Source organism: Stigmatopora argus, chromosome 6 (genome assembly GCF_051989625.1).
Source record: "Stigmatopora argus isolate UIUO_Sarg chromosome 6, RoL_Sarg_1.0, whole genome shotgun sequence".
Taxonomy (NCBI): domain Eukaryota; kingdom Metazoa; phylum Chordata; class Actinopteri; order Syngnathiformes; family Syngnathidae; genus Stigmatopora; species Stigmatopora argus.
The window spans coordinates 10,811,077-10,822,005 of NC_135392.1; the positions used below are offsets into that span (position 1 = coordinate 10,811,077).

The 10,929-nt window shown below is 39.3% G+C and overlaps 2 protein-coding genes across 4 annotated transcripts in view; both read left to right on the top strand.

Moving 5' to 3' along the window:
* The window catches only part of cita (citron rho-interacting serine/threonine kinase a), a 28,866-nt gene extending 24,381 nt beyond the window's left edge, over positions 1–4,485 (top strand). For all 3 annotated transcript variants that reach the window (XM_077603389.1, XM_077603388.1, XM_077603390.1), the window contains 11 exons: positions 664–744; positions 843–978; positions 1,151–1,290; positions 1,370–1,462; positions 1,532–1,640; positions 1,764–1,892; positions 2,046–2,126; positions 2,203–2,281; positions 2,484–2,666; positions 2,824–3,211; positions 4,096–4,485. In XM_077603389.1, coding sequence (XP_077459515.1) covers positions 664–744; positions 843–978; positions 1,151–1,290; positions 1,370–1,462; positions 1,532–1,640; positions 1,764–1,892; positions 2,046–2,126; positions 2,203–2,281; positions 2,484–2,666; positions 2,824–3,211; positions 4,096–4,119 — 1,443 coding nt within the window. In that variant the 3' untranslated portion in view covers positions 4,120–4,485. The remainder of the gene's footprint in view (positions 1–663; positions 745–842; positions 979–1,150; positions 1,291–1,369; positions 1,463–1,531; positions 1,641–1,763; positions 1,893–2,045; positions 2,127–2,202; positions 2,282–2,483; positions 2,667–2,823; positions 3,212–4,095) is intronic.
* A 2,313-nt stretch (positions 4,486–6,798) lies between these two features.
* Positions 6,799–9,876, top strand: myl2a (myosin, light chain 2a, regulatory, cardiac, slow). Its single transcript, XM_077602694.1, has 7 exons — positions 6,799–7,298; positions 7,635–7,727; positions 8,189–8,264; positions 9,089–9,193; positions 9,275–9,353; positions 9,422–9,470; positions 9,533–9,876. Exons 1-7 carry the CDS (start codon positions 7,296–7,298, stop codon positions 9,635–9,637), a joined length of 510 nt encoding a protein of 169 aa, XP_077458820.1. The 5' UTR covers positions 6,799–7,295; the 3' UTR covers positions 9,638–9,876.
* Positions 9,877–10,929: the final 1,053 nt, after the last annotated feature.

A 10,929-nucleotide genomic window follows, 5' to 3' on the forward strand; every position in this document is an offset into this window, starting at 1 on the left:
CAACGGGCTGAGCATGTAGTTGCTGTACCTGTCCATGCATAGAACAATAGCACTGCTCTGTGCAGGATCAACGAGAACCAGGCTGATGAATGGTCCATAGTCACTGTTTTAAGTAGCCAAACGTGCACATTAGTTGCACTTTGCAGAATGCATGGGTCTGAATTGAATTCTGCCCGTTTGCCCCATGGCATGCTGTGCTATGCATGCTTTTGCAAGAGCCATGCGCTGCTTCAACTCTTTCACTGAAATACATGCAGCACAGTCTTCTTAAGCGGTGTCAATTTTTAAATACGCATTGTTAGCATTTTGATGAATATGAACACTCAATTTATTTTTATAAAATGATTTATTTATGTTTAAAAACGTGCTCCATTATACATTAGGGAATTTTCTGCAGCATTTTGCAGGCAATTATATTTCAGGTTGGTTTGCATAAGCTACATTTATATAAGGGTCTAGTTATTGTCAGTAGCATAAATGTTACCCATTAATGGTTTTAATGCAACATTGTTTTATGTGGATTCACATATACAAAGGGTGGTCCCGTATTTTGTTCTTTCTTAAATGAGGCATTTGAATGCTGACTGTCATTTTTGAGGAGTGCCTTACTGATTTCCTGTTTTACATCCCCTGCTCACAGCCTGCTCTTTGGTGTCCTTACAGAAACTTCTGGGCAACTCTTTGCTGAAGCTGGAAGGTGACGACCGCTTGGATATCAACTGCACTCTACCACTCACTGACCAGGTCCTATTCTGAAATATTTACTATAAGCTTGTCATTAGACAACTTTTACAGTCCGCCTGCAAGTTTCAAATAACACACGACCCTGTTTCTCGTTTTAGATCGTGCTGGTCGGCTCTGAAGAGGGCTTGTATGCGCTGAATGTCATAAAGAATTCCTTAACCCACATTCCGGGCATGACCTCCGTTTTCCAGATTCAGGTTCTGAGGGAGCTTGATAAACTGTTGATGATCACTGGTTAGTCATTCGCGCCATGCCGGAATTATAACTTTTTTCCCCCCACAGTGGATCCAGTAATTTCGTTTTTCATTCATTTTGATAATTCTCCTCTGCATGTGCTCGTTTTGCTTCTCATACAGATATCAAGTCTTATAAAATATACAGTTTTTGTTCTGGATGTGTCTTGTAGGAGAAGATAGGGCCCTGTGTTTGGTGGAGATCAAGAAGGTAAAACAGTCTTTGTCGCAATCCCACCTCCCAGCTCCACTGGACCTCAACCCCTTCATCTTTGAGACAGTGAAGGGCTGCCATCTTTTCTCGTCCGGAAAGGTGAGTTGCATTACGTGCATCATGGAGAGGCAAGGTATCCTCTTGGGCAGATAAAGTTATGAGCTCTGGTTCCCCACAGATTGACAATGGAATCTGTATATGTGCTGCTATGCCCAATAAGATTACAATCCTGCGACTCAATGAAAGTCTCAATAAATTCTGTATCAGAAAGGTAAGTGTGGATACAAGAGTGTGTATGTTTTATGGTGCGTTATCTTGCTCAAGAAGCGACTATTCACAGGAAATTGAGACCTCAGAACCCTGCAGCTGTATCCACTTCACTGGTTATAGCATTATTATTGGCACCAACAAATTCTATGAAATTGAAATGAAGCAGTATGTGCTGGAAGGTGAGTCATCCACCAATGCCTATTCAATCTATTGTAGTTCCTCTAACATTTAATTGAAAGTGCCATCTTGTGTTTTAACTTGAAGCTGACTGAGCTAATGCCACTGTCTATTCATTCCTACAGAGTTCCTGGATAAAAATGATGTCACGCTAGCCTCAGCTGTGTTCTCGGCATCCTCCCATAGCTTTCCTATCTCCATCATTCAGGTCACCACAGCTCCTCAGAAAGAGGAATACCTACTCTGTTTCCATGGTGAGATGTTCTTTTTTTATGTGCCATGAAATGTGCTACATTGCCAAAGTAGCACGCAGTTGAGCACATATGTAAATTTGTAAAAGAGTCCCACTATCTTTATAGGCATACTTATTTTATTTTTACCTTACAAATACAATGTTTAATTTGCAGAGTTTGGCGTGTTTGTGGATGCTTATGGTCGCAGGAGTCGAACTGATGATATCAAATGGAGCCGCCTGCCTCTGTCATTTGGTGAGGTTTGAATAGATGCATATTTTCCTCTAATTAGCATATGTCATAATACTAAAACAAGAGTTTGTTCTTTCAGCCTATAGAGAGCCATATCTGTTTGTGACCTACTTCAACTCTCTGGATGTGATTGAGATTCAGGGACATTCTGCACTAGGGTACATTTTTCATCTTGAATTTTTTTGCTTGCTGTCGATATTGATATTTGGGCCTGAAAATTTGATTTGCAATATATTGACTGTTAAACCAGGGCAACACTATCGACGCTTATTGCAGTAATACTTACTTTATTTCTGATCATTGAGACTTTGCACAATAGATATCAAAATCATGCTAAGACTGGTCATTAATTGATTTCAGGTCCCACTTATATGCTCACCTGGATATTCCAAATCCACGCTACCTTGGCCCAGCCATCTCCTCGGGTGCCATTTACTTGGCTTCATCATATCAGAACAAACTGCGGGTAATTTGCTGTAAAGGCAACTTGATTCAGAACCAGGATGGTGGAGGAGACTTGCAGCATTGTGGCTCTGGGCGTAGGTGGGTACTGTTTGTTTTAACTAATCAGTTATTTACTCAGTTTATTGCTTAGGATGATTGAAAGTTGATGTGAAAATTCTAGTTACCTGTACAGCTCAATATTTCTGTAAAATACTGAACTCTTCCTGCACTTCCTTTTCGTTCGTCTCCCCAATAGCCCAAACAAACGCGGTCCTCCTTCCTACAACGAGCACATCTCCAAAAGGCTGGCAGGCAACCCCCTTGTCCACGGGGAAAGCGGCACACCCCACCACTACCGAGAAGCCCGTACTGAGTTTAGGCGTGACATATCCCCCAGTCGTCCTTTGGAGAGAGAAAAGTCTCCTGGCAGAATGCTGGAGAACCGGATGGTCGCCTCTCCCGGCAGAGCCATGGCCGACCCCCGGTTAGATCGCTCCCCTGCCAGGGCCATGGCGGACCCCCGAATGGATCGCTCCCCGGGACGCGTTATGGATGTTCGCCGGGAGAGGTCTCCGGGTCGATTCGAGGATCGCCAGAGGCTTCATACAGGCTCTGGACGCACGCCAATAAACCCTGTTGCTAAGGTCAGCTGATTAAAAAAAAAAAAAACATATTTAGAGTAAATACAGTGCCTCCCAACCTTGAGCTAAGGCACATTTTTATTTAAAAATGCCCAGGACACCACTAGACAATAGTGTCACACAAACTACTGTATATACAGTATATACCTACATGTGTGATTTTATCTCAGTTTAGTGTGAGCTCTTGGCCGGTTTCATTACTATCCAAACTTGTTTCGTATGAATGGCAAAAAAGTTAACTCATTTCAACTCATTATGTGTCAGTGTTATCAATAGAAGCCCAATCACAGTACATTGTAAAGAGAGTTCAATTGTGACACACTGACATCTCACACAGTGGCTGTTATTTACAGCTTTAATTCGACTGCTCTTTTTGATTTAAGTAACCATCAGGGCGATTGAGAGGTGGGCGGACTGTGCTTCAATAGAAATATTTTGGGTTGTAATTTATCAATACAGAATAAACATGAGCGAGAGCTTTCCTAAAAGATGCTTTATGTGGCTTCCTTCCAAAGGCCAGAGGCATTTTCCATTATTTATATTAATTTAATCTGTCTCCTGGCTGCAGCTTGCTATTTGCTCTAAATATTGACAAGTAGACTCAGTAATGTTTGTAAGAGAGCACCCAAGTGGAACAGTCAAAAACATTGGATTGCTTGGTGTAACAGGTGCCAAATTCCTTCTGTGTCCAACTGTGAACCAAACCCAATCCAAATGCTTGTTGTTTTTCCTTCGCTAATTAGATTTCATTTTTGTTGTTGATTTTTGGATTTCCAGTTTTTGTTTTTAAATCCAATATGTTGAAAAAATTAAATGGATGACTTCACTTATTGTATTTTAAATCATGCTTCTATTTTTGATGTCTTTTTCTTGTCTCCTTTGCACAGGTATGGGACCAGTCATCTGTTTAGGAGCTCTTCTAGCACTGACAGCAAAGTCCATCTTCCTGAAAGCCTGAAAAAAAACTGAGAGAATGTCACCAAGTCCCTAAAAAACACTGCCACATCTTCGTTTTGATTGGCATCCATGCAGGCCAACCCACCCAAAAAAAACAACCAACAGCTTACAGAAGCAAGAGGTAACAGTAAGGGGAATGAAAAAATATATTCGATGCCATATGAAAAACCTTTCAAGCAGCATGTTTTTGCTGTGTTCTAGAGTTCAATTGAATGAAGTTAAAAAAAATAAAATGGAAAAACTTAAGACAACTATGCTAGAAAAGCTCACCTGTACCAACTCAAACGGAACATTAACAGAACCAATAATTGGTAAAACAAGGCTTCATCACGGCCTCAGTAGCATTTAGATTTTAGAAGCATCTGTTGTTGTCAACAACAATCATTAATAGCTAATTATAATCAATCACTACTAAATCACTAAGTGGCCAGATTGACAGTGGTCACCAAATTCTAATAACAGTGAACAGAAACTGAATTAAATCAATAAAAGTACTTCCTGAAGATAGCCTGACACTGAAATTGCACTACCCGCAATGCTGAGCAGCCATGAAGCAGAGCCTTTCTAATCCTTCAGAAAGCTATCCGACTGTAAATAGACGAGACATAATTTTATATACATATATAAATATATATTGAGAAGGAATTTGAAGGCTGGATAAGCCCTGTCTATTTTTGTTAAACAAAAAAAAAGTGATATCTCGCCCTCTTGAATGTCTAACAAGTATTCTTTTATCGCATCCAGATGTCTATCAAAGTGAGTGATTGTATTTTGGCCATGACTAGTGTAGCACCTCCATTGTCAATGACAAACCTTCATTCAAAATAGGGAGCTAAAAGCAGCATTTATGACTCTCCCAAGCATTTTGTGAACAACAAACTGGTAAAAGTAGTCAGTGGAATTTTGGTTCGTGTGTGTAAAACAAACATGACCTTTCTGCTTCCCCCTCGTTTGGATTATTATTATTTTTTTAATTCCATCACTCATTTTACAAAGAAAAGAAAAACTACTTGACACATTCTGATTCCTCTGTTTCAAAGGCAATCTATCCTGATGGTGTAAAATGTCAGTATACAGCAGTCAAAAGAGATCTTTGTTTATTTAGTAATGTGTTTATTATTTTTCTGTAAATCCTAATGTAACCTGTGACCTCAGTTACATTGTGTTTACACAAAACAAATGCTGTATTTGATGTATTTTTCAATCAATGAACTTGAAGATTCTTCTTTATAGTTTTCAATGTAAAAGCTTTCTTGAATGTATTGAAAATGAATCGCAATTGGTCAAAAAGAGCAAGACATGGAACCGAATACGCACATTTCCTGCTGATCTTGAAGCAGTGAGCCCCCTACATTTAGCAGAGGGTTGAGACTGAGCACTGACCCTGCAAAAAAAAAGATTGTAAGACAAGATATAGCAGAAAACCAGTAATTATGCTGACATGAAACTTCATTTACTTCCTTGAAATCCAAGCTAGTGTTTTGCGACTGCTTTGCCTGACGACGCAAACAGCAAATAGATGAGTTTTTCCAAAAAACCATAGGTTTGGAAATATTTGCAAAAATTCAGTTCAGGGGTTCACTGTTTAGAATAGGTTGTTTAGTCATCTTTTTTTTTATCTTTATACTTTTAAGTTGTGCGTTTTCAAGTGTTCAGAATTGCTTTGATGCAGCATATGTTATCGATGTCTGCTATCAACAAATGTTTTATTCCAGTTCCCTGTAGAGATTTGATCATAAAATATTAAATATATCCATTCTCTTTAAACTTTGTTAGCATATTTCCTTTATCCGCTGGCTAGGGCTTCCGAAATCACCTCGGGTGGGGGGGTTATCGGCCAGCAGCGATGTAACCATTTGTCCATGTCCATTGTGTTTCCAGGGATCGTTCTATATTTAGGCCAGTACGTACATCCCAGTCCTCAGTCCTCAACCTTCAGGGAGACAGTGGCTCATCATTCCAGCCACCGTAGCTGCTTTGGCTGCTCATACATCACAAATGGAGGAGCTGCTTTTAACAATAGCATGTGCCCCTCTGGGTAACAATAACTGTGACCTGGCTGTTCATTTTAATGCTTGCGACATGACACCCCTGACATCTGCCGCGAGGCCATCAACGGCTTTTTACTTGACAGCGACTGCCGGGAGCGCCTCCCGATATAGCTGAGCACTCACTGCGTCGCCGCCCACCTCGGCCCGTTCTCACACACTGTCACTTTTCTTGACCCGGGAACCTTGAGTCAATCTGAGAGGGCCTGTTAATGAGGCTACTCGCATTGTAAGGACGTGTTAATTTAGCAGCTCGCAGTTGAACGGCTACCGGCGATGTTGTCGAGCTCGATTGCGACAACGCACACACACTGCTTAGGGATGCCATTCCGTTTCTCTACCAGTCTAAAAATAGAGCATCATTTAATAGGGAAACAAACAGGCTTTCCAACAGTGTAAATATTTATTTGGAAGGATCACAGAAGACAAAAAAGATCTACAAAACACTCAAGGTTTTTTTTCTTTCTGTGTGTTATGTATATAGATCCAAAATCTCATGTAAAAGACAACAAATTAATCTGAATTCACACAAGGAATTAGATTTATTATTAAACCATTTTGACTGTTTTACTTTTCTTCCCAATTGTATTGGTTCCTCTGGGTGGTGGCAGTAAAGTCTAAAAGTAATTAATATGATCCACTAATGAGTTTTTGTACATATAAGTATATTTGTATGAATTGTTTTTGGATGAGGACATGATTTTAGCAGATTATATACACAGCCAATAATACTAGAAATAAATCCACCCATAATCTTCGCATAGTAAAATTGATGTTCTGCTGACACCGGAGGTAGTACTTGAACCATCAGCCTGCTTTGAATATTCTAATCCTGTTATTTAGCACTGCCATTGAAAAAAACAAGTGTGTGTGTGTGTGTGAAAGAGAGAGAGCGAGCATGAAATCCAGTATGTGGCAGACAAAGTGTGTCAAAGCATCATTTACCTGTCACTTCCTAAACAGGACATCGTTTATAAATATCATCCAGTGGAACTGAGAATTGGGGGGCTACAAAAGGCCACCCACCTTCTCCCCATTGTTCACTGGCATCATTGTTGGTCTCGCCTCCCAGCTGCTCAGCCATGGTAAGTCACCCTGTGGGTCTGAGGTGAAGAGAAAAGATGCTAAATGCACTCATTTGACTGACTTATTGTTACTTTTTCACCACTTTCTTAAATAATTATGCACTTGTTTCTTTAATGATGTCATGATAACTTGCCTTGTGAGTGATTTTTTTTAAATAAAAATATTAACTATATATAAAATAAACTAAAATATAAACTGGCTACCGTTTAAACTCGTGAGGTGGGTGCTGTATGATTGTATTTCAAAGCCATTGAGGGAGATAGACGAAGCATTTCATTTGGACGGGGAGGACTGGCAGCGATCATTAACCTTATCCTCGCCTTTCCTTTCCATAGTCACCCAAAAAAGCCAAGAAGAGGACAGGAGACGGAGCCAATTCCAATGTGTTTGCCATGTTTGAGCAGGCCCAGATTCAGGAATTTAAAGAGGTGAGTTAGTTCAAACAGCTCAATGTGTTGGGAGTTTATGCTGACATTGTTTCATACTACATACGCAATTGCCTCTCCATTTGAATGTCTTTATCTACAAACTCATTTTGAAATAGGAAATATTGGCAAGAGATTTTGAGATAACAACAAGTATAGTAGCAACCTGTTAGTCCCAAAGTAGGATCTTTTGGTCATGTCCATTCAAGCCTGAGGTTGGAAGACAAACACCTGTCCTCATTTTAGTCCAAACAACAGCCCCCCTACTGGCATGCGGCTTGGCCAAACAGCAGTTAGGTTGCACATGAAATGCTCCTCATGTGCTGTATGCCAAATTTAAACCTTGTGCCCCAGGGCTTTTTTTTCATACACCAATGGGCATGGACCAACATGTGGCTCATTGTGTCCTTTTTGTTGGCTTTAGTTTTTGTCAACATTCTGTCTATGTGCTTGTGTGACCACAGGCATTTACCATCATGGACCAGAACAGAGACGGTTTCATCGACAAGAACGACCTTAGGGACACTTTTGCTGCTCTTGGTGTGTTTTTAGCAAGGACATTTGCTAAGATTGAGGAAAATGTGATCGGTATTACAGGGAAAGGACTTGAAAAAGGATGTTACAATCTAAAATGGCAGTTTTTTTTAATGATAATGCACATGTAGATCACAAGTAATATTAAAATTAATTGCAATAAATATTGTATTTGTGCTTATGTGCACTAAAAGTTTTTTTTTACTGTGAAATATTCAAATTGTATACTGTATAACATTTTAAAATATACCGATATTATGCTAGGTGTACATATCCCTAAGACAACATTTATGATTTGGAAAAATGATATTTTATTTATACAAGGTTTTCCATTACAATCAGGAAATAAATCTTCAAATTTGAGACAAAACAATACTTCAAATTGCACATACAGCTAAATCATCGTATTAAAAAAACTTAACCTATTCATAGAAAACTGCAAAAATATCAAAAGAAAAAAAAAGACACAAAAATAAAGTTTAATATCACATCAAATCATTCTTATCACATAATGAATTTTAGGAAAGACTGCATCTACCTATACACAAAGGTAAATTAAAACAAACAAAAAAAACATAGTTTCACTGTGTGAAGTTTGCATGTTCTCCCCGGGCTTGCATGGGTTTTCTCTGGGTTCTCTGGTTTCCTCCCCATCCCTAACAAAACATGCAGGTGAGGCTGGTTGAACACTCTAAATTGCCCCTAGGTACGAGTGTGTGTGTGTGTGAATGTGGCCAGGTCACCCTTGTGAAAGAGATCTTGATCTCCACAGGTTCTATCTGGTTAAATAAAGGTAAAATAAATAAATATACCTGTGTTTGCTTCTTTAGGACGCCTCAATGTGAAACAGGAAGAAATTGATGAGATGCTCAAAGAAGCTCCTGGCCCAGTCAACTTTACCGTCTTTCTAACAATGTTTGGAGAGAAACTGAAAGGTAGTCATAAAAACACATCATCAAATCTTCCATTTGTTCACCACACGTTAATTTGACACAAATACGCGCGTGTGTGTGAAGGTGCTGATCCAGAAGAGACCATTCTCAATGCATTCAAAGTGTTTGACCCTGAGGGCAAAGGCGTGTTAAGGAAGGACTTGTAAGTAGCGACAAAATCTCCATGAAGTATGAAGTTTGCTCATTTGGTCGTGTGTCTGCCATCCACAGTCTGACACAAATGCTGACAACACAAGCCGACCGGTTCACCCCTGAAGAGGTAAAGTGCTTTTTTTTTCATCCTCATGAACATGGAGCAAATATGTCTTATGTGTTTTATAGATGGAGCAGATGTTTGCCGCCTTCCCTCCAGATGTGGCGGGCAACCTGGACTACAAGAACCTGGTCCACATCATCACCCACGGAGAGGAGAAGGACCAGGAGTGAACATCTCAGGGTGGGACACGTGGACATAAACAGACTGTAATTCATTCATACGCCGTCCTGTCCACGCTTGCGTCATAGTTTCTGTGCTGTAACATCAAGTGATGGCCACATTAAGGGAGAAGATGAAGTACAGTCCCACCCAAAACAGACAGATCCCCCATAGACACCCTTCAAAGCATTTTTCTGATTAGATCTGTCCATTTCTCTTCGTTTTTACTGTTTTCAATGAAAATATCCATTCGGCCTGTGCGTGTTTGTCAAATAAAAGTTTCCAGAGAAATCATGTCTGTTTTATGAAATGTAGAAAAATGTTTTTTTGGCGTCCCCCTTCTAGAATAATTCTATTGGATGATATACCCAAAAATGTAGGTGCCTTGTGATTGATTGGCGACCTGTCTTAGGGGACGTCAGACGAATGTAAAATAAATGGGGGATAGATACTCGTATTACGGTATGCAGTTTAACACCATGTTAGGTAGTGAATGTGTTGGGGTTGTATGAAATTCCACAGAGATTAAGAAGGAAGATTCATACCCTCGTTGATAGTGTGTTTGCGTGTGTTGCATGCTGACATAAAAATTGAACTTTGAATCTTTGAATTTATGTAGAGCTGGACGTTTATTTCATGTATAGCAGGGGTGTCAGACTCGGGTTGGTTCGTGGGCCGCGTTAACGTCAACTCGATTTCATGTGGGCCGGACCATTTTAGATATATTTAATTTTTTTATATAAATGGAATAAACGAACTGGATTAAAAGACCAGAATATTCTGTTTTTTATAGATCTACAACAATGTTTATTTTAGCTTTTTTATGTATTTTTAGATTTTACAAAATGATTTTTGAACCAAAAACACAGAAAAAATGATTAAAAAATTACAATTATTGATTTAAAAGGGGGAAAATCAGGAAATTTAATACACATATATACTCTTCATTTTAATTTGATCCTAAAACAGAAAGTTGGCACTCATGATTTACTTTCCCGGGCCACTCAAAATGATGCGGCGGGCCAGATTTGGCCCCCAGGCCGCCACTTGTGATGTATAGTATACCAACGACGCAATTACTCGCTCTTCCACTAGATGGCAAAAAAAGTAAAATAAACTTTATGATAAACAGTTTTCTGTTGAACATATTACATGCAGCAATTAAAAAAACAAGTTCTGCAATTTGAGATCTGATCATTATTATTCCACTATCAATACTTTTATTTAACATTTTTTGGGTATGCCCTGTGGTGTTATTTTTCACTGTATTAATTGAATTGAATGCCTTTATTGTCATTACTAT